Consider the following 22,402-nt stretch of genomic DNA (forward strand, 5'->3'; position numbering starts at 1 on the left):
CCCTGTCATTGGGTGCATAAATATTTAATATGGTTATGTCTTCCTGATCAATTGTCCCTTTTATCATTATATAGTGTCCTTCTTTATCCTTTGTGGTGGATTTAAGTCTAAAGTCTATTTTGTCAGAAATTAATATTGCTACTCCTCTTCTTTTTTGCTTATTGTTTGCTTGATATATTTTTTTCCATCCTTTGAGTTTTAGTGTGTTTGTGTCTCTAAGTCTAAGGTTTGTCTCTTGTAGGCAGCATATAGATGGATCGTGTTTCTTTATCCAGTCTGTGACTCTCTGTCTCTTTATTGGTGCATTTAGTCCATTTACATTCAGCGTAATTATAGATAAATAAGTTTTTAGTGCTGTCATTTTGATGCCTTTTTATGTGTGTTGTTGACAATTTCATTTTTCCACATACTTTTTTGTGCTGAGGCGTTTTTCTTAGTAAATTGTGAGATCCTCATTTTCATAGTGTTTGACTTTATGTTAGTTGTGTCATTACGTTTTTCTTGGCTTTTATCTTGAGTTGTAGAGTTGTTATACCTTTTTGTGGTTACCTTATTATTTACCCCTATTTTTCTAAGTAAAAACCTAACTTGTTCTATATCGCCTTGTGTCACTCTCCATATGGCAGTTCAATGCCTCCGGTATTTAGTCCCTCTTTTTGATTATTGTGATCTTTTACCTATTGACTTCCATGATTCCCTGTTATGTGTATTTTTTTTAATTAATCTTAAGTTGTTTGTTTTTGTGATTTCCCTATTTGAGTTGATATAAGGACGTTCTGTTTTGTGACCTTGTGTTGTGCTGATATCTGATATTATTGGTTCTCTGACCAAACAATATCCTTCAGTATTTCTTGTAGCTTTGGTTTGGTTTTTGCAAATTCTCTAAACTTGTGTTTATCTGAAAATATCTTAATTTCACCTTCATATTTCAGAGAGAGTTCTGCTGGATATATGATCCTTGGCTGGCAGTTTTTCTCCTTCAGTGTTCTGTATATGTCATCCCATTCCCTTCTTGCCTGCATGGTTTCTGCTGAGTAGTCTGAACTTATTCTTATTGGTTCTCCCTTGAAGGAAACCTTTCTTTTCTCCCTGGCTGCTTTTAAAATTTTCTGTTTGTCTTTGGTTTTGGCGAGTTTGATGATAATATGTCTTGGAGTTTTTCTTTTTGTATCAATCTTAAATGGGGTTCGATGAGCATCTTGGATAGATATCCTTTCTTCTTTCATGATGTCAGGGAAGTTTTGTGTCAGGAGTTCTTCAACTATTTTCTCTGTGTTTTCTGTCCCCCCTCCCTGTTGTGGGACTCCAGTCACCCGCAGGTTATCCTTCTTGATAGAGTCCCACATGATTCTTAGGGTTTCTTCATTTTTTTTAATTCCTGTATCTGATTTTTTTTCAGCTATGTTGGTGTTGATTCCCTGGTCCTCCAGATGTCCCAGTCTGCATTCTAATTGCTCGAGTCTGCTCCTCTGACTTCCTATTGCGTTGTCTAATTCTGTAATTTTATTGTTAATCTTTTGGATTTCTACATGCTGTCTCTCTATGGATTCTTGCAACTTATTAATTTTTCCACTATGTTCTTGAAAAATCTTTTTGAGTTCTTCAACTGCTTTATCAGTGTGTTCCTTGGCTTTTTCTGCAGTTTGCCTTATTTCATTTGTGATGTCTTGAAGCATTCTGTAAATTAGTTTTTTATATTCTGTATCCGATAATTCCAGGATTGTATCTTCATTTGGGAAAGAGTTTGATGCTTTTGTTTGGGGGGTTGGAGAAGCTGTCATGGTCTGCTTCTTTAAGTGGTTTGATATGGACTGCTGTCTCCGAGCCATCACTGGGAAACTAGTTTTTCCAGAAAATCCGCTAAAAAAAAATGCAGTCAGATCCCTATCAGAGTTCTCCCTCTGGCTCAGGCTATTCGGATGTTAATGAAGCTGCCTGGGGAGGGTGGGGGAGGGAACAGAGAGATAGGAGAGTAGCACCTCATAATATAGCCAGAGTTGCTTGTCTTGCTTGGAATGACTGTTATATCTGAGATTCCCGCGGGGCACGTCGCCTATGTGTGCTGGCTGTGTGGAGATTGCCCCCAGGGGGTCTGGCCCGCTGGAGTCAAGGTCAGATCCTCCGCTTCCAGCCCCATGCCCAGCTTCAAGACTCCCCTGCTGGGACGGGGTGCACTCTCGACTCCAAAATCAGTCGCTGCCTCCTGGGGACTTCTCGTCCCTCCAGCCGCGTTGCCGTGCCGCCCTCGAGAACCGGTTGGGCCCCCTCCCGGGGTTAGTTCAGGTGGTTGGAGCAGCTCCCTGTGCTTGTGCCGTGACCGAGTGTTCCGGCTAGGACGCTGTTCGCCCCGCTCCAATACCAGTCGCTGCCTCCCGGGGACTTCTCCTACCGGCTGCATCCCACGCCGCCCGCCCGAACCAGCTGGGCCCCCTCCCAGGGTTAGTTCAGGGGGGTGGAGCAGCTCTCCGTATTTATGCCGTACCTGCGTCCGGTCCAAATCCCGGCGAGACGGTTCCCCGGCTGGGACGCCGTTCTCCCTGTTCCAAGACCAGTCACTGCCTCCCGGGGACTTCTCCTACCGGCTGCGTCCCACGCCGCCCGCGGAACCGGCTGGTCCCCCTCCCGGGGTTAGTTCAGGAGGGTGGAGCAGCTCTCTGTGCTTGTGCCGTACCTGACTGGTACGCTGCCTTCAGGCTCTGAAAACAATCGCTGCTTCCCCGTATTAGTTCGTTCTCCGTCTCTAAATCTGTGTTTGTTGTTCAGGGTTCGTAGATTGTTATGTATGTGATCGATTCACTTGTTTTTCCGTGTCTTTGTTGTAAGAGGGATCCGAGGTAGCGTCTGCCTAGTCCGTCATCTTGGCTCTGCCTCTTGTTGGGAATTTTTTAAATCATCTTTTCAGTATCTTGTTATGGGTGTGTTCAGATGTTCTACCTCAGTTTGTGTTAGTTTAGGTAGGTAGTGTGTTTCTAGAAATTTCTCCATTTCCTCTAGGTTTCAAATTTGTCGGAGTATTATTTATCATAGCACTCCTTATGATCCTATTTATTTCAGTTGGATCTGTTGTAACGTCTGCCATTTCATTTCTTATTTGTGTTATTTGCATCCCCTTTTGTCAAATTGGCCACTGATTTGTCAATTTTGTTGATCCCCTTAAAGAACCAGCTTTTGGTTTTGTTGATTCTTTCTATTGTTTTTCTCTGTTTCTGCTCTGATCTTTATTCTTCCCTTTCTTCTGGTGGCTGTGGGCTTCTTTTGGTGTTCTTTTTCTGTTTGTTTGAGTTGTAATGTTTTGATTTTGTTCCTTCTTTTTTGATGTGTGCATCTATTGCTATAAATTGATCTCTGAGTTCTGCCTTTGCTGTGTCCCAGAGGTTTTGGTATGATGTTTTCATACTCGTTTGATTCTAGGAATTTTTTTTATTCCCTCTTTGATTTCTTCTATTACCTAGTATTTTTTAATCTACTTTGGTATCTGGTTGATGCTGTCTTATATCCTAGGTTCAGGTTGTTGTCTGATGTTGCTTCTCTAACTGAAGGACTCCTTTTTTTTTTTTTTTAATAATTTTTATTGATCTTTAAGTGAACGTTTACAAATCAAGTCAGTCTGTTACATAGAAGCTTATATACACCTTACTCCATACTCCCACTTATTCTCCCTCTAATGAGTCAGCCCTTCCAGTCTCTCCTTTCGTGACAATTTTGCCAGTTTCTAACCCTCTCTACCCTCCTATCTCCCCTCCAAACAGGAGATGCCAACACAGACTCAAGTGTCCACCTCATACAGGTAGCTCACTCTTCATCAGTGTCTCTCTCCTACCCATTCTCCAGTCCCTTCCATGTCTGATGAGTTGTCTTTGGGAATGGTTCCTGTCCTGGGCCAACAGAAGGTTTGGGGACCATCACCACCGGGATTCCTCTAGTCTCAGTCAGACCATTAAGTCTGGTCTTTTTATGAGAATTTGGGGTCTGCATCACACCGATCTCCTGCTCCCTCAGGGGTTCTCCATTGTGCTCCCTGTCAGGGCAGTCATCGGTTGTGGCCGGGCACCATCCAGTTCTTCTGGTCTCAGCATAATATAAGTCTCTGGTTCCTGTGGCCCTTTCTGTCACTTGGGCTCATAGTTACCGTGTTACCTTGGTGTTCTTCATTCTCCTTTGATCCAGGTGGGTTGAGACCAATTGATGCATCTTAGATGGCCGCTTGTTAGCATTTAAGACCCCAGACGCCACATTTCAAAGTGGGATGCAGAATGTTTTCGTAATAGAATTATTTTGCCAGTTGACTTAGAAGTCCCCTTAGAGCATGGTTCCCAAACCCCCGCCCTTGCTCCGCTGACCTTTGAAGCATTCATTTTATCCCGGAAACTTCTTTGCTTTTGGTCCAGTCCAATTGAGCTGACCTTCCATGTATTGAGTGTTGTCCTTCCCTTCACGTAAAACAGTTCTTATCTACTAATTAATCAGTAAAAAACCCTCTCCCTCCCTCCCTCCCTCCCCCCCTCGTAACCACAAAAGTATGTGTTCTTCTCAGTTTATACTGTTTCTCAAGATCTTCTAATAGTGGTCTTATACAATATTTGTCCTTTTGCCTCTGACTAATTTCGCTCAGCATAGTGCCTTCCAGGTTCCTCCATGTTATGAAATGTTTCACAGATTCGTCACTGTTCTTTATCGATGCGTAGTATTCCATTGTGTGAATATACCACAGTTTATTTACCCATTCTTCCATTGATGGACTCCTTGGTTGCTTCCAGCTTTTTGCTATTGTAAACAGAGCTGCAATAAACATGGGTGTGCATATATATCTGTTTGTGTGAAGGCTCTTGTTTCTCTAGGGTATATTCCGAGGAGTGGGACTTCTGGGTTGTATGGTAGTTCTAACTTTTTAAGAAAACGCCAGATAGATTTCCAAAGTGGTTGTACCATTTTACATTCCCACCAGCAGTGTGTAAGAGTTCCAATCTCTCCGCAGCCTCTCCAACATTTACTGTTTTGTGTTTTTTGGATTAATGCCAGCCTTGTTGGAGTGAGATGGAATCTCATCATAGTTTTAATTTGCATTTCTCTAATGGCTAATGATCGAGAGCATTTTCTCATGTATCTGTTGGCTGCCTGAATATCTTCTTTAGTGAAGTGGCGTGTTCATATCCTTTGCCCACTTCTTGATTGGGTTGTTTGTCTTTTTGTGGTTGAGTTTTAACAGAATCATATAGATTTTAGAGATCAGGTGCTGGCTGGAGATGTCATAGCTGAAAATTCTTTCCCAGTCTGTCGGTAGTCTTTTTACTCTTTTGATGAAGTCTCTGGATGAGCATAGGTGTTTGATTTTTAGGAGCTCCCAGTTATCTGGTTTCTCTTCTTCATTTTTGGTAATGTTTTGTATTCTGTTTTTGCCTTGTATTAGGGCCCCTAGCGTTGTCCCTATTTTTTCTTCCATGATCTTTATCGCTTTAGTCTTCATGTTTAGGTCTTTGATCCACTTGGAGTTAGTTTTTGTGCATGGTGGGAGGTATGGGTCCTGTTTCATTTTTTTGCAAATGGATATCCAGTTGTTCCAGCACCATTTGTTAAAAAGACTATCTTTTCCCCAATTAACTGACACTGGGCCTTTGTCAAATATCAGCTGCTCTTATATGGATGGATTTTTATCTGGGTTCTCAATTCTGTTCCATTGGTCTGTGTGCCTGTTGTTGTACCAGTACTAGGCTGTTTTGACTACTGTGGCTGTATAATATGTTCTAAAATCAGGTAGAGTGAGGCCTCCCACTTTCTTCTTCTTTTTCAGTAATGCTTTACTTACCCGAGGCTTCTTTCCCTTCCATATGAAGTTGGTGATGTGTTTCTCCATCACATTAAAAAATGTCTTTGGAATTTGGATTGGAACTGCACTGTATGTATAGATGGTTTTTGGTAGAATAGACATTTTTACTATGTTAAGTCTTCCTATCCATGAGCAAGGTATGTTTTTCCACTTAAGTAGGTCCTTTTTAGTTTCTTGTAGTACTTTGTAGTTTTCTTTGTATAGGTCTTTTACATCTTTGGTAAGAATTATTCCTAAGTATTTTATCTTCTTGGGGGCTACTGTGAATGGTATTGATTTGGTAATTTCCTCTTTGGTGTTCTTTTTGTTGATGTAGAGGAATCAGGTGATTTTTGTATGTTTATCTTATGACCTGGGACTCTGCCAAACTCTTCTATTAGTTTCAGTAGTTTTGTGGAGGATTTCTTAGAATTTTCTGTGTATAAGATCATGTCATCTGCAAATAGAGATTTTACTTCCTCCTTGCCAATCCAGATGCCCTTTATTTCTTTGCCTAGCCTAATTGCTGTGGCTAGGACCTCTAGCACAGTGTTGAATAAGAGCGGTGATAAAGGGCATCCTTGTGTGGTTCCCGTTTTCAAGGGAAATGCTTTCAGGCTCTCTCCATTTAGAGTGATGTTGGCTGTTGGCTTTGCATAGATGCCGTTTATTCTGTTGAGGAATTTTCCTTCAATTCCTATTTTGGTAAGAGTTTTTATCATAAATGGGTGTTGGACTTTGTCAAATGCCTTTTCTGCATCAATTGATAAGATCATGTGGTTTTTGTCTTTTGTTTTATTTATATGGTGGATTACATTAATGGTCTTTCTAATATTAAACCAGCCTTGCATACCTGGTATAAATCCCACTTGGTCGTGGTGGATTTTTTTTTTTTTTGATATGTTGTTGAATTCTATTGGCTAGAATTTTGTTGAGGATTTTTGCATCTATGTTCATGAGGGATATAGGTCTGTAATTTTCTTTTTTTGTGATGTCTTCACCTGGTTTTGGTATCAGGGATATGGTGGCTTCATAGAAAGAGTTAGGCAGTATTCCGTCATTTTCTATGCCTTGAAATACCTTTAGTAGCAGTGGTGTTAACTCTTCTCTGAAAGTTTGGTAGAACTCTGCAGTAAAGCCATCCGGGCCAGGACTTTTTTTTTTGTTGGGAGTTTTTTGATTACCGTTTCAATCTCTTTTTTTTTTTATGGGTCTATTTAGTTGTTCTACTTCTGAATGTGTTAGTTTAGGTAGGTAGTGTTTTTCCAGGAATTCATCCATTTCTTCTAGGTTTGCAAGTTTGTTAGAGTACAATTTCTCATAATAATCTGATGTGATTCTTTTAATTTCAGTTGGGTCTGTTGTGATGTGGCCCATCTCGTTTCTTATTCGGGTTATTTGTTTGCTTTCCTGTATTTCTTTAGTCAGTCTGGCCAATGGTTTATCAATTTTGTTATTTTTTCAAAGAACCAGCTTTTGGCTTTGTTAATTCTTTCAATTGTTTTTCTGTTCTCTAATTCATTTAGTTCAGCTCTGATTTTTATTATTTGTTTTCTTCTGGTGCCTGATAGATTGTTTTGTTGCTCACTTTCTATTTGTTCAAGTTGTAGGGACAGTTCTCTGATTTTGGTTCTTTCTTCTTTTTGTATGTGTGCATTTTTCGATATAAATTGACCTCTGAGCACTGCTTTTGCTGTGTCCCAGAGGTTTTGATAGGAAGTATTTTCATTCTCATTGCATTCTATGAATTTCTTTATTCCCTCCTTAATGTCTTCTATAACCCAGTCTTTTTTCAGGAGGGTATTGTTCAGTTTCCAAGTGTTTGATTTGTTTTCCCTAATTTTTCTATTATTGATTTCCACTTTCATCGCCTTGTGGTCTGAGAAGATGCTTTGTAATATTTCGATGTTTTGGATTCTGCAAAGGTTTGTTTTATGACCTAATATGTAGTCTATTCTAGAGAATGTTCCATGTGCGCTAGAAAAAAAAGTATACTTTGCAGCAGTTGGTTGGGGAGTTCTGTATAAGTCTATGAGGTCAAGTTGGTTGATTGTTGTAATTAGGTCTTCCGTGTCTCTATTGAGCTTCTTGCTTGATGTCCTGTCCTTCTCCGAAAGTGGTGTGTTGAAGTCTCCTACTATAAATGTGGAGGTGTCTATCTCACTTTTCAGTTCTGTTACAGTTTATGTATCTTGCAGCCCAGTCATTGGGTGCATAAATATTTAATATGGTTATATCTTCCTGGTCAATTGTCCTTTTTATCATTATGTAGTGTCCTTCTTTATCTTTTGTGATGGATTTAACTTTAAAGTCTATTTAGTCAGAAATTAATATTGCTACTCCTTCTCTTTTTTGCTTACTGTTTGCTTGATATATTTTTTTCCATCCTTTGAGTTTTAGTTTGTTTGTGTCTCTAAGTCTAAGGTTTGTCTCTTGTAGCCAGCATATAGATGGGTCGTGTTTCTTTATCCAGTCTGAGACTCTCATCTCTTCATTGGTGCATTTAGTCCATTTACATTCAGCGTAATTATAGATAAGTATGTGTTTAGTGCTGTCATTTTGATGCCTTTTTATGTGTGTTGTTGACAGTTTCATTTTTCTACTTTTTTGCTCTGAGACATTTTTCTTTGTAAATTGTGTGTTCCTCATTTTCATAGTATTTGACTTTATGTTTGCTGAGTCGTTATGTTTTTCTTGGTTTTTATTTTGAGTTATGGAGTTGTTATACGTCTTTGTGGTTACCTTAATATTTACCCCTATTTTTCTAAGTAAAAACCTAACTTGTATTGTTCTATTTCGCCTTGTATCCCCTTCCATATGGCAGTTCTATGCCACCTGTATTTAGTCACTCTTTTTGATTATGGTGATCTTTTACATATTGACCTCAATGATTCCCTGTCTTGAGGGGTTTTTTCTTTTTGAAATTAATCTAAATTGGTTTTTGTGATTTCCCTATTTGAGTTGATATCAGGATGCTCTGTTCTGTGACCTTGTGTTGTGCTGGTATCTGATATTATTGGTTTTCTGACCAATTTCCTTTAGTATTTCTTGTAGCTTTGGTTTGGTTTTTGCAAATTCTCTAAGCCTGTGCTTATCTGTAAATGTCTTAATTTCGCCTTCATATTTCAGAGAGAGTTTTGCTGGATATATGATCCTTGGCTGGCGGTTTTTCTCCTTCAGTGCTCTGTATATGTCATCCCATTGCCTTCTTGCCTGCATGGTTTCTGCTGAGTAGTCTGAACTTATTGATTCTCCCTTGTTGGAGACCTTTCTTTTATCCCTGGCTGCTTTTAAAATTTTCTCTTTATCTTTGGTTTTGGCGAGTTTGATGTTAATATGTCTTGGTGATTTTCTTTTTGGATCAATCTTAAATGGGGTTTGATGAGCATCTGGGATAGATATCCTTTCGTCTTTCATGATCTCAGGGAAGTTTTCTGCCAGCAGATCTTCAACTATTCTCTCTGTGTTTTCTGTTGTCCCTCCCTGTTCTGGGACTCCAATCACACGCAAGTTATTCTTCTTGATAGAGTCCCACATGATTCTTAGGGTTTCTTCATTTTTTTTTAATTGTTTTATCTGATTTTTTTTCCAGCTATATTGGTGTTAATTCCCTGGTCCTCCAGATCTCCCAGTCTGCATTCTAATTGCTCGAGTCTGCTCCTCTGACTTCCTATTGCATTGTCTAATTCTGTAATTTTATTGTTAATCTTTTGGATTTCTGAATGCTGTCTCTCTATGGATTCTTGCAGCTTATTAAATTTTCCACTATGTTCTTAAAAAATCTTTTTGAGTTCTTCAACTGCTTTATCAGTGTGTTCCTTGGCTTTTTCTTTAGATTGCCTTATTTTATTTCTGAGGTCATCCCTGATGTCTTGAATCCTTCTGTAAATTCGTTTTTTATATTCTGTATCTGGCAATTCCAGGATTGTATCTTCATTTGGGAAAGATGTTGATTCTTTAGTTTGGGTTGTTGTAGAAGCAGTCATGGTCTGCTTCTTTATGTGGTTTGATATCGACTGCTGTCTCCAAGCCATCACTAAGATATTGTAGTGATTTATTCTATATTTGCTCACTGAGTCTTATTTTTTTTTGTTTTCTTTCAGTATACGTAGATGGGCTACTAGATTGCGCTGTCTTGAGTGTTGTAGTCCTTGACTCCCTTATGTCCTATTACTAGCTGGTTTGGGCTGTTACCAGATATATAAGCCTGAGTCCATTCACTATTCTTGAGTAGAATCTGATTTTGGGTCATCAAGTGTGTGGTGTAGACTGTCACCTATCCACCTCAAGAAGTAGTGATGATAGTTGTGTGCACCAGATTCTAGTAGCAGCTGGGGTTCACACTCCAGGGGGGCAGGATGCTGACAGACTTTCCCCAAGTGCCAGTGAGGTAGGTGTGTCTCTATTCCTAAATCACCTTGATGGTTGGGCTCTGCAGGTGTACCTTAGGCCCCCAATGCAAGTACCTCTACAGATTGGTAGGTGTCACCCTCCTTAGACCCCTAAGGCAGGAGGCTAGGTGGTCTGGGGGGAGCTTCAGCCCTCAGTTGTGGGTCAGTGAAGGCTCTGTTGAATAAGCAGAGATATCAGACCTGGGAAACTTGTCTTTCGAGTAAATCCGCTAAAACAATTACAGTCAGGTTCCTATCAGAAATGCCTCTGCATTATAATAGCCCCCTTGTTCCCTGTAGGGATGAAAGCCCAAGACTGTGGATCACATATGCTTGGCTGGATCTGGTTCTGTGTTTTTAGTCCAATTAGGGAAGGATTTTTGGTCCCTGGGTTTTTTGTAGTTGCTTCTCTCAGGCCAGGAGAATGGGTTAGGAAAAGACAAAAACAAAACAAAAGAGAGAAAAACAGCAGAGCAGTTTACTTTCCGGCTCAGGAAATTCCAATGTTAATGAAGCTGCCTGGGAAGGGGAGGGGAGAGTTCGGATAACTAGGAGAGATATAGACAAAGTTACTTATCTTGCTTGGGATGACTGTTTTATCTGAGATTCTCGAGGGGCCCCCATCGTGGACTGTGCGCGCTGGCTGGGTAGAGATTGCCCTTGAGGGTCAGGCCCACGTCCCGTGCTTGCGCTGTCTCAGAAGCCACGGTTAGTTTTCCGCTCCCAGTCCAAAGCCCAGCGCCAGGGTTTCCTGGCTGGGACGCTGCATTCCCGGCTCCAAAACCAGTCGCTTCCTCCCGGTGACTTCTCCTCCTGTCAGCCGCGTCGCTGCACTGCCTGCGTGCACTGGCTGGGCTTCCCCTGAGGTCAGTTCAGGGGGTTAGGGCTGCGCCCCGTGATTGTGCCGTCTCAGGATGCCATGCTCAGCTCCCCTGCGCCCAGTCCAAAGCCCAGCGCCAAGGTTTCTTGACAGGGACGCTGGCTCCAGGCTCCGAAAACAGTCGCGGCTTCCCCGTGGTTGTTTGTTCTCGGTCTCTGTCATCTCTTTAAATCTGTGTTTGTTGGTCAGGGTTCGTAGATTGTCATGTATGTGATCGATTCACTTGTTTTTCCGAGTCTTTGTTGCAAGAGGGATCCAAGGTAGTGTCTACCTAGTCAGCCATCTTGGCCTGCCTCCCTTTTTATTTCTATATGTTTGATGGTTGTATCTCCACATTCATTTCTGATTTCAGATATTTGTCTTTTCTCTCTTTAGTCGGTCTAAGAAAAGATTTGTCAATTTTATTGACCTTTCTAAAAGATCACATTATAGTTCCATTGATTCTTCCACTTGTTTCTCTATTGCCTATTTTTTTACCTACATTATAGTCTCCATTATTTCTGTCCTTATGGTATCTTTGGGCTTAGTTTACTCTTCTTTATCTATTTCTTTGAGATGCAACGTTACCCCATGGTTGTGGAGTTGCTTCCAACTTAGAGCGACCCTACAGGACAGAATAGAACTGCCCCATAGGGTTTTCAAGAACCAGCTGGTGGATTCGAACTGCCGACTTTTTGGTTAGCAGCCGAGTTCTTAACCATTGCACCCCCAGGGCTCTGAGATGTAATGTTAGGTTATTGATTTGAGATCTCTGTTTTGTGATGTAGCATATACTCATAGAAATTTTCCCCTGAGCACTGCCTTTGCTGCATTCCCAAGGTTTTGAAGTTTTGCATTGGTTTTATTAGTCTCTGTTTTCTAATTTCCCTTTTGATTTCTTTTATCACTCACTGGCTATTTAATAATGTGTAAATTTTCACATACTTGTAAAATTTCTACTTTTCCTCCTGTTGATTGATTTTTTTTTTTGTTTCCTTGCATTATGGTCACAGAAGATACAGTTGATTCTTTCAGTCTCTTTGTAATATATTGAGACTTGTTTTGTGATATAATGTATCTTGAAGAATGATCCATATGCCCTAGCGAAGACTATATATGCTGCTGTTGTTGAGTGAAGTGTTGTATATATTTCTGTGAGATATGGTTGTTTTATACTGTTGTCCAAATTCTCTTATTTCCTTATTGATATTCTGTCTGGATAGTCTGTCCATTTTTGAAAGTGGTATATTGAAATCTCCAACTTTGACTGTAGAACTATTTCTCTTTTCACTTCTATCATTGTTTTGTTTTCCTTTTGGGTATTTTTTAAGGTATTGTCTTTGTAGTTACCATGGAGATTACATTTAACATTGTGGATTTATAACAATCAAAATTAAATTTTTACCGTTTAATTTCAATAGTATACAAAAACTTAGATTCTATATAGCTCCATCTCCCTGCTTTAAGTTTTGTTCTTGCAAACTACATTTTTATCCAGTGTGTTCCCAATAACATAAATTTACAAATATATTTATGTATTTTGTCATTTAAATGATGTATGACATAAAAAAGTAGGGGTATAAACCTAAACCACAATAATACTGGCTTTTGCTTTTGCGTATGTAATTGCCTTTATTGGACATTTTTATTTCTTTATACGGCTTCACATTACTCTTTAGTGTTGTTTCATTTCAGCTTGAAGAAGTTCTTTTATCATTTCTTTTGTAAGGCAAGTCTAGTGTAGTGGTAACCAGCTTCCTCAGCTTTTGTTTATTTGGATATGTTTTAATTTCACCTTCATTTGTGAAGGACATTTTTGGCGAATATAGAATTCAGGCTTGATTTTTTTTTTCCCCCTTCAGCACTTTAAATATGCCAACCCCCTGCCTTCTGGTCTCCATGATTTCTGTTAATTTTATTGAGGATCCCTCATTGTGAAATGAGCCACTTTTCTTGCTCCTTTCGAGATTCTCTCTTTGTCTTTGGTTTTTGATAGCTCGTTTGCAATAGCTTTAGTTTGGATCTCTTCAAGTCCATTGAGCTTTTTGGATATGCAGTGTCATGGATTGAATTGTGTCCCCCAAAAATATCTCTCAACTTGGCTAGGTCATGATTCCCAGTATTGTACTTTGTCATCTGATGTGATTTCCCTTTATGTTGTAAATACTACTGTTATGATGTAATGAGATGGATAAGTAGCAGTTAAATTGATGAGATCTACAAGATTAGATAATATCTTAAGCCAATCTCTTGAGATATAAAAGAGAGAAGTGAGCGGAGAGACATGGGGACCTTATATCACCACGAAAGCAGTGCTGGGAGCATAGCGCATCCTTTGGACCTGAGGTTCCTGCGTTGAGATGTTCACAGACCATGGTAGGTCTGATGACAAGGACCTCCTCCAGAGCCAACAGACAGAGAAAGCCTTCTTCTGGAGCTGGCACCCTGAATTTGGACTTCTAGCTTACTGAACTGTGAGAGAATAAATTTCTCTTTGTTAAAGCCATCCACTTACGGTATTTCTGTTATACCAGCACTAGATGACCAAGACATGCAGGTTCATGTCTTTCATCCCCATTTGGGACGATTTTAGCCATATTTATACAATATAATTTTTCTGCCACTGTCCCTTCTTCTTTGATATGCCTGCCTATAATGCATATATTGGTCCTCTTGATTGTGTCCCACAAATCCTTCTGGCTCTATTCAGTTTTCTTCAACCTTCCTGCTGCTAAGACTGAATAATTTCAATTGTTCTGCATCAAAGTTAACGAGTCCCTTGGTGGCACAAATGGTTAAGCGATTGACTACTGACTGAAAGGTTGGTGGTTTGAACCCACGTAGAAGCACCTTGGGAGAAAGGCTTGTAAAAGGTTACAGCCTTGAAAACCTTGTAGAGCTGTTGTACCCTGCATGTGTGAGGTTGCCATGAGTCATAATCAGCGGCAACTAACTAGAACAATATCCAGCTTCACTGATTCTTTCATCTATCTGCTCAGATATGCTATTCAACTACTCTAGGGAATTTTTCATTTTAGTTATTGTACTTTTCAGCTCCATAATTCGTTTGATTTCTTTTTATAATTCATATCTCTTAATCGATATTGTCATTTTGTTATTACACTGTTTGCCTTTAGTTCTTTGTCCATGACGCCTATAGCTTTCTCTCTAGCATGCTCTGGAACTGTGGACTGCCAGTGTTTTAAGACTGTCACCTAACCAGGGTGTAGTTGAGACATGGGAATGTTGAAAATGCCACAAAGCTTTTCTACTATTTTGAATTCACCTTTTTCTTGACTCTCTGTTCGCTTGGTTGTTGTAAACATTTGGCTGGCTCCAATATTCTGACAGAGTTGGTTCTGCCATTTTCTCCTTGGTTTTTTTGTTTGTTTTTTGAGTGTTTCCTGGAGGACTGAGCTTGGATCTACTTGTGTCACCATCTCCTGGTCTGTGTCTCTTATCTCTCCACACATTTACTTTTAATATTCCTGGGAGTTTATATGTGTCTTAGTCATCTAGTGCTGCTATAACAGGAATAGCACAAGTGGATGGCTTTAACAAAGAGAAATTTATTTTCTCACAGCCCAGTAGGCTAGAAGTCCAAATTATGGCATTAGCTCCAGGGGAAGGCTTTCACTCTTTATTGGCCCTGGAGAAGGTCCTTGTCATCTGTCTTCCCCTGGACTAGGAGTTTCTCCACACAGGAATCTTGAGTCCAAAGGACGCGCTCTGCTCCTGGTGCTTCTTTCTTGGTAGTGTGAGGTCCCCAACTCTCTGCTTGCTTCTATTTCCTTTTATTTCTTGCAAGATAAAAGGTGATGCAGGCCACATCCCGGGGAAACTCCCTTTACATTGGATCAGGGATGTGACCTGAGCAAGGGTGTTACATCCTACTCTAATCCTCTTTAACCACAGGCAGAGATTATGATTTATAACGCATAGGAAAATCACAAAATGGAGGACAGCCACGTAGTACTGGGAATCATGGCCTAGCCAAGTTGACACAAATTTTTTGGAGAGACCGTTCAATCCATGATAATATATAAAGTATATTTCTTGCAGACCAAGTAGCTTTTGTTTTAGTTGTTGTATTTAGATAAAGTGGTTATTGATATGGTTGTATTAATAACTGTCTTTTTTGTTGTTTTCTGTTTATCCTTCTTTTCCTTTCATCTTCCATTCTTTTCTGTTTTCTCTTGTTTTAATTGAGCATTTTATGTGAATCGATTTTTTTCTCCGTACTTAACATATCAACTATACTGTATTGGTACGCAAATAACATGCTTATTTTTCATTTGTCAACTGTGCCTTCCCCACGGAATTCATTTTTGTAAGTCGGCTATGCTATTTTTTTTTTAACAGCAATATAAAAAATAGGCATAGTGATGCTTATGAAGAATCTTCATGGAAGGAAGGTGCTTTTGGCAAATAAATGTAGAAGACACCTAAAATTTGAGTGATGAAATGGTGTTTTTTGTTTTTGCTTTGTGTGTGTGTGTGTGTGTGTGTGCGCTTTAGGTGAAAGTTTACAGCTTAAGTTAATTTCTCATGTAAAAATTTACACATAAATTGTTTTGTGCCATTAGTTGCAATCCACACAATGTAACAGCACATTCCCCCTTTCCAACCTGGGTTCCCCGTGTCCATTTGACCAGTTCTGTCCCTTCCTGCTTTCTTATCCTGCTTTTGGACAGGAGCTGCCCATTTGGTCTTGTATATCTGATTGAACTAAGATGCACATTCCTCATGTGTATTATTTTTTGTGGGATAGTCCGGTCTAATATTTGTCTGAAGAGTGGGCTTCAGAAATGGATTCAGTTCTGGGTTAACAGTGCGTCCAGGGGCTATAGTTTCGGGGCTTCCTCCAGTCTCTGTCAGACCATTAAACCTGATCTTTTTACGTGAAATTGAGTTCTACTCTACATTTTCCTTGCGGTCTCTCCAGGAATCTCTGTTGTCTTCCCTGTGGTGGCGGTCATTTGATGGTAGCGGAGCACCGTCTAGCTCTTCTGGTCTCAGGCTAATGGCATCTCTGGTTCATGTGATCTAGAGCAGGAACTCTAGAGCACTTGTTTGTGTTCATGAGGAACCTGTACATAGATCGAGAGGCAGTCATTTGAACAGAGCAAGGGGTTACTGTGTGGTTTAAAGTCAGGAAAGGTGTTTATCAGGGTTGTATGCTTTCTCTATTCAATCTGTATGCTGAGCAAATACTCTGAGAACTGGACTGTAGAAGAAGAAAGGGGCATTGGGATTGCAGGAAGACTCGTTAACAACCTGCCTGATGCAGATGACACAACCTTGCTTGCTGAAGTTGAAGAGGACTCGAAGCACTTACTGGTGAATACCAAAGATTACAACCTTCAGTATGGGATTACACCTCAACAAGAAACAAAAATCTTCACAACTGGACCAATAAGCAACCTTTATAAACAGAGAAAAGATTGAAGTAATTATGGGTTTCATTTTACTTGGATCCACAATCAACACCTATGGAAGTAGCAGTCAAGAAATCAAAAGATGCACGTATTGGGCAGATGTGCTGCGAAAGACCTCTTTAAAGTGTTGGAAAGCAACGATGTCATCTTGATGACTAAGGTGTGCCTGACCCAAGCCATGGTGTTTTCAGTCGCCTTATATGCTCGTGAAAGCTGGAGAAGGAATAAGGTAGACCAAAGAAGAATTGGCACCTTTGAGTTATGGTGTTAGTGAAGAATATTGAATTTACCATGGACTTTCAAAAGAACGAACAAATCTGTCTTGGAAGAAGTACAGCCAGAATGCTCCAGGATAGCAAGATTACGTCTCACTTACTTTGGACATATTATCAGGAAGGATCAGTTCCTGGAGATGCACATCATACTTGGTAAAGTAGGGGATCAGTGAAAAATAGGAATACCCTCAACAATATGGATTGACACAGTGACTGTAACAGTGGGCTCAAGCATAACTGACTGTGAAGATGTCGCAGGATTGGGCAGTATTTCATTCTGTTGTACGTAGGGTCTCTGTGAGTAGGAACTGATGGCACATTAAGAAGAAGAAGAACAAACTTTGGAAGAATAAATTTCTGTTTGTTAAAGCCATCCACATGTGATATTTGTCATAGCAGTACTAGATGACCAAGACAGAGGGTTGTGTTTTCTTTCCTGGCTTCTTCCATGCTTTTGACCATGTCTTTGATTTTTTGTTGTTTATTATAACATGTCTCAGTGTAGATTTTTTTCAATTTATCTCTGTTGGTGTTGTCTGAGCTTCTAGATACAGGGTTTGATATCTGTCAATAGTTTTGTAAAATTACCAGCCATTATTCTTCAAATATTTCTTCTTGTTTCTCTCTGCTTTTGGTATTCTCATTATGCATATGTTATACCTTTTGTTTCAGCACTCTTGGTTATTGTGTTTCTTTTTTCCTCTTTGCAGTTTTGGATGTTTCTATTGATCTATCTTGAAGCTTAGATTATTTGCCCTGTCACATTTAATCTGTTGCTGATCCTGTTAAAGATATTCTTCATGCCTGTTACAGTGCTTTTGATTTCTAGACTTTCCTTTTGAGTTTTTTTTTAGGTTTTTCACCTCTTAGCTTTCACTGCCCATCTGTTTTTGCCTGTGGTCTACCTTTTCCATTGGAAGCATTATCATGCAAATCATAGTTATTTTAAATTCGCACTCTGATAATTCCAAGTCTTTGCCACATCCAATCCTGATGCTTGTTTTTTCTGTTAAAGCAAAGATAAAGCTACCAATGTTTCACTGTTTCCCTGTTACTGGTATCTCACCCTGTTTAAATTCAGTTCTTCATGTTTTGTTGAGTTCTGGTGGATTTTATGGAAGGAGGTGAAATTGATTTTTTTCCACAAAGAAATGATGATCCAAATGAGGAAATAGGTCTTTGATTTGTAGAGGATTTCTTTGCCGCCTTCTACATGTTCTGGCAGTTCTGGATCATAAATATACAGAGAAATAAAATTGGAATTGCTCATAGTCACACTGTGGAGAGATAAATTTAGTGTGTCAGATATATTGTTAAATCTATGAGATAAAATGCCAACAGTCAGGTGGTCAGTGCAGACAGGCAAGAGATAAGGCTGATGGCCACACTCAAGAGTAGAGCACTGAACCTCGTGTCTCCTCCGTAAGTATTCTCAGTTCTGCAGGGTTGTCAGACTTACCCATTCTTTTTTGTACTCATTGGGAAAGATGATACCTTGCTGATCCAGTATGTGTGTGATGTTTTAGGACTCTGTGTTATTTGAGGATGTGGTCTTGAAATTTACCCAGGATGAGTGGGCTTTGCTGGATTTTTCTCAGAAAAAACTCTACAAAGATGTGATGACGGAAACCTTCAGGAACCTGAAATCAAGTAAAAATGATTTTTTTTTTAATTTACTACTTTACTGAAGAAATATATTGTACTTATTGATCTTTTTATAGGATTTGGGTTGAAGAATAAATTGGCAAACGTGACAGGCATTTTCACCACCCTCATGGAACTTAGAGTCTAGTGGCTTCTCCATGAAAGTAAAAGGCTATGTATTACATTATTTCTCTTGTGCTTAAAAAAGCCTTGAGAATCTTACATGTTTTACATGTGAGCATTGGCTTCAGGGGTCACTTTGGGGTAAAGAGAGATACGTGGATAGAACCTGGTTAAAGATTTACTGTGTTTATTACAAATTAGGTGGTATTATTTTATGGAAAATAAACTCACTACTGTCCACCCTAGAAACGCTGGAGACTAAAGTATTGATGAAATGCCAGGAAAATGTGCTCCTCTGCCTTCCCTCATGATCTGCCATTCCCCACGAGCACCATGTCAACCACACTAATTTTTTTACTGAGAAGGAAAGGGAAAATTTTAGGAGAGTGGAAATAGGACTTATCGAGAGCTACAGTATCAGGGAGCATCAGGAATGCAAAAATCATTTGGAGGATCAATCCTGCTACCACAGAATTACATTTAAATAAATCAACTGAAAAAAAACTTTTGATTTCAGACCATTGAACTTCCACACATACCTGAGCTGACTTTTTAAAATATTTTTATCAGTTCTCTCATGCCTTCTCTGTTTGTGGGAAAAGACTTCCCCCCTTTCCTCTTTAAATATTACCTTTGCACATATCTGTTATTTGCAGTAGCTTTCTAATGTACTCTCCTGGTTACACCATAGTCATATCACCTTACTGTCAATCGTCATGGAGTCATTTTTTAAATAAATTTCTTGCCCTTTGATCCTTGCCAAAGTCCTGGAACATAAAAATGCCACAAAGTCTTTCTTTATACCTGCCTTGTTCCTTATAATATTTCTTTACTGTTTTGTTTCATATTGTGACACTGCACTTAAAATTATTGGGTCAGTTTTTCAACAGCATAACAATAGACAAAAGTTGTCCATGAAGAATGACTCCTGGTCCTCAATAATAGGAGAAATCAGTGAATTCTGTGACATTGAAGATCATCACAACAACAGGAAAATTGTGTGAGGTGGGTATCATTCATATGTCAGTGAGTAGTGCCTCAGGAATGCATATTCAGGTGTAATGTGTGTGTGTGTATGTGTATGTAAAACTAGCTCTAAAGTGGTGGGTTCATGTAATTTTCACAATACAGTATTTTGGTAAATGTGAATCATATATTTATTATTTCAGACATATTTCACTGGTACACAGTTATCCAAAAGCCCCATTGTTCAGAGGGACTGGCAATAATGGTATCACCTTCTTTAAGATAATTCAAGTTATGTAACATGAGACAACTCAGGGAAGAAAACCCACATCCACTGTGTAAGGGTAACTGTGAAATGGTATTGAATTTAATTGTATCAATTTGATGCCTATTTTTAACAGAAGATACATGGTCAAGAGCCTCTGTGAGAGTAAACAAGTTAAAGTAAAGAAAAAGATAGTCAGTGTGGAATATCTTTCAGCTGGATTGTAAATCTTTCTAGGCTCAAGAGAGCTGCTGGAGTAAATCCTTCTGCATGTCCTGAGTGTGGAAAAGCCTTCATGGATCATACATTTAAGCATCACATCACATCTCAAACTGGATACAAACGTTACCAGTATAAGGAATGTGGAGAAGCCTGTGGTTTTCCCTTTTCCCTAATACCTCAAGTGAGAACTCTTACTGGAGAGAAAGTATGCAAATGTAAGAATTCTGGGAATCCCTGTTGTTGTTCCTCACCTCTCCCTGAACATGTAAGAACTCAATGTGGAAAGAGGCCTTATGAATGTAAGGAATGTGGAAAAGCTTTTAGTGGTTCTTCATCCCTCACTGCACATATAAGGGCTCACAGTGGAGAGAGGCCTTATGAATGTAAGGAATGTGGGAAAGCCTTTAGTAATTCCTCATGCCTCACTAAACATAAAAGAACTCACAGTGGAGAGAGGCCTTATGAATGTAAGGGATGTGGGAGAGCTTTTAGTGCCTCTTCATCCCTCACTGCACATGTAAGAACTCACAGTGGAGAGAGGCCTTATGAATGTAAGGAATGTGAGAAGGCCTTTAGTCATTCCTCACACATCACTGCACATAAAAGGACTCATAGTGGAGAGAGGACCTATGAATGTAAGGAATGTGGGAAAGCCTTTAGTAGTTCCTCATGCCTCACTAAACATACAAGAACTCACAGTGGAGAGAAGCCTTATGAATGTAAGGAATGTGGAAAAGGCTTTAGTGATTGTTCATCCCTTCGTAGACATGAAAGAACTCACAGTGGAGGGAGGCCTTATGAATGTAAGGAATATGGGAGAGCTTTTCGTAGTTCCTCGTCCCTCACTGCACATGCAAGAACTCACAGTGGGGAGAGGCCTTATGAATGTAAGGAGTGTGGGAAAGCCTTCAGTCGTTCTTCATCCCTCACTACACATGTAAGAACTCATAGTGGAGAGAGGCCTTATGAATGTAAGGAGTGTGGGAAAGGCTTTTGTAGTTCCTCAGCCCTCACTGTACATATGAAGGCTCATGGTGGAGAGAGGCCTTTTGAATGTACAGAATGTGGGAAAGGCTTTATGTTTTCCTCACACCTTGCTAGACATTTAAGTTCTCACAGTGGAGAAAGAATTTTTTAATTGTGATGGTTAAGATTGTTTGTTGTCTGGGCCATGATTCTAAGTGTTTTGGCGTTTGTATAATGTGATCACTTTCCTGTTGAAATTTGATATGTGATCACCCCCATGATGGATCTGCTGAGTGGTACTGGCAGGGGTGAGGCCTGTGGTGGCTCACCACCCCCTCAGCCTTCATCTCTCTGCTTTCTGCTGCCTACTTCCTTCCTGCTTGCCTTGCAAAGTTTGTTGGTTTGTTCTGGATCCAGCAGCTGTCTTTGTCTGACCTCTGGTTCTTGGGGCTTGAGCTTGCAGCTTACCTGCCCATCTTGGGATTTGCCAGTCTTCATGGCCTGCAAGGAAGAGTCCTGCTCCCTGACCTGCCTATCTTGGGTTCACCAGCTTCTGTGGCTCCATGAATTGGGAATGGACTCTAGCTTGACCCAAGGACTTGGGACATTCCAACCCCTACAATCGTGTGAGCTGTTTCCTTAGTATAAATCTCTCTACATAGAATGCATTACTAGTTTTGCTTCTCTAGAGAACCCAGCCTAAGACATTAATTAAGGAATGTGGGAGCATCTTCAGATGCCCCTCATTCTTTACAACACATCTGAGTGGGAATACTGGACAGAAACAATATTCATGTGAGTAATGTTGGGTAGCTTTCTCCTTTATATTTTCTCAAACCTGAAAAAAGATACATGGCAGAGAAGCCATAGATGTGTAAGGAGTATGGGAAAATTTTTCTTTTTCTTTCCTACTTTCAAAGACATTCATGCATAAAACTGTCTTTATCTTTGGTTTTGGCAATTTTGATTATAATATATCTTGGTGACTTTCTTTTGGCATCTACTTTGTGTGGAGTTCGATGAGCTTCTTGGATAGGTATCTTCTCATCTTTCACGATATCAGGGAAGTTTTCTGCCAACAAATCTTCAACAATTCTCTCTGTGTTTTCTTTTATTCCCTCCTTCTCCTGTTCTGGTACTCCAGCTACTCATAGGTTATTCCTCCTGATAGAGTCCCACATAATTCATAGGCTTTCTTCATTTTTAAAAAATTCTTTCATCTGATTTTTCCTCAAATAAGTTGATTTCAAGTTTTTATCTTTAGTCTCACTAATTCTGACTTCTATTGCCTCAGTTCTGCTCCTGTGACTTTCTGTTGAGTTGTCTAATTCTAAAATTTTATTGTTAATGTTTTGGATTTCTGATTGTTGTCTCTGTATGGATTCTTGCAGCCTGTTAAATTTGTCATTATGCTCTTGTATAACCTTCTTAAGTTCCTGTATTGCTTTGT

At 39.7% G+C, this 22,402-nt stretch overlaps 1 protein-coding gene across 1 annotated transcript in view; it reads left to right on the plus strand.

The window, feature by feature from the left end:
- Positions 1-21,124, plus strand: part of LOC126071242 (zinc finger protein OZF-like) — a 43,606-nt gene extending 22,482 nt beyond the window's left edge. Inside the window, exon 2 of the mRNA XM_049875479.1 lies at positions 20,002-21,124. Within this exon, the coding sequence (XP_049731436.1) occupies positions 20,002-21,124 (1,123 nt within the window). The remainder of the gene's footprint in view (positions 1-20,001) is intronic.
- The last annotated feature ends 1,278 nt before the right edge of the window (positions 21,125-22,402 follow it).

Source organism: Elephas maximus, chromosome 3 (assembly GCF_024166365.1).
Source record: "Elephas maximus indicus isolate mEleMax1 chromosome 3, mEleMax1 primary haplotype, whole genome shotgun sequence".
In the NCBI taxonomy this organism is placed as follows: Eukaryota; Metazoa; Chordata; class Mammalia; order Proboscidea; family Elephantidae; genus Elephas; species Elephas maximus.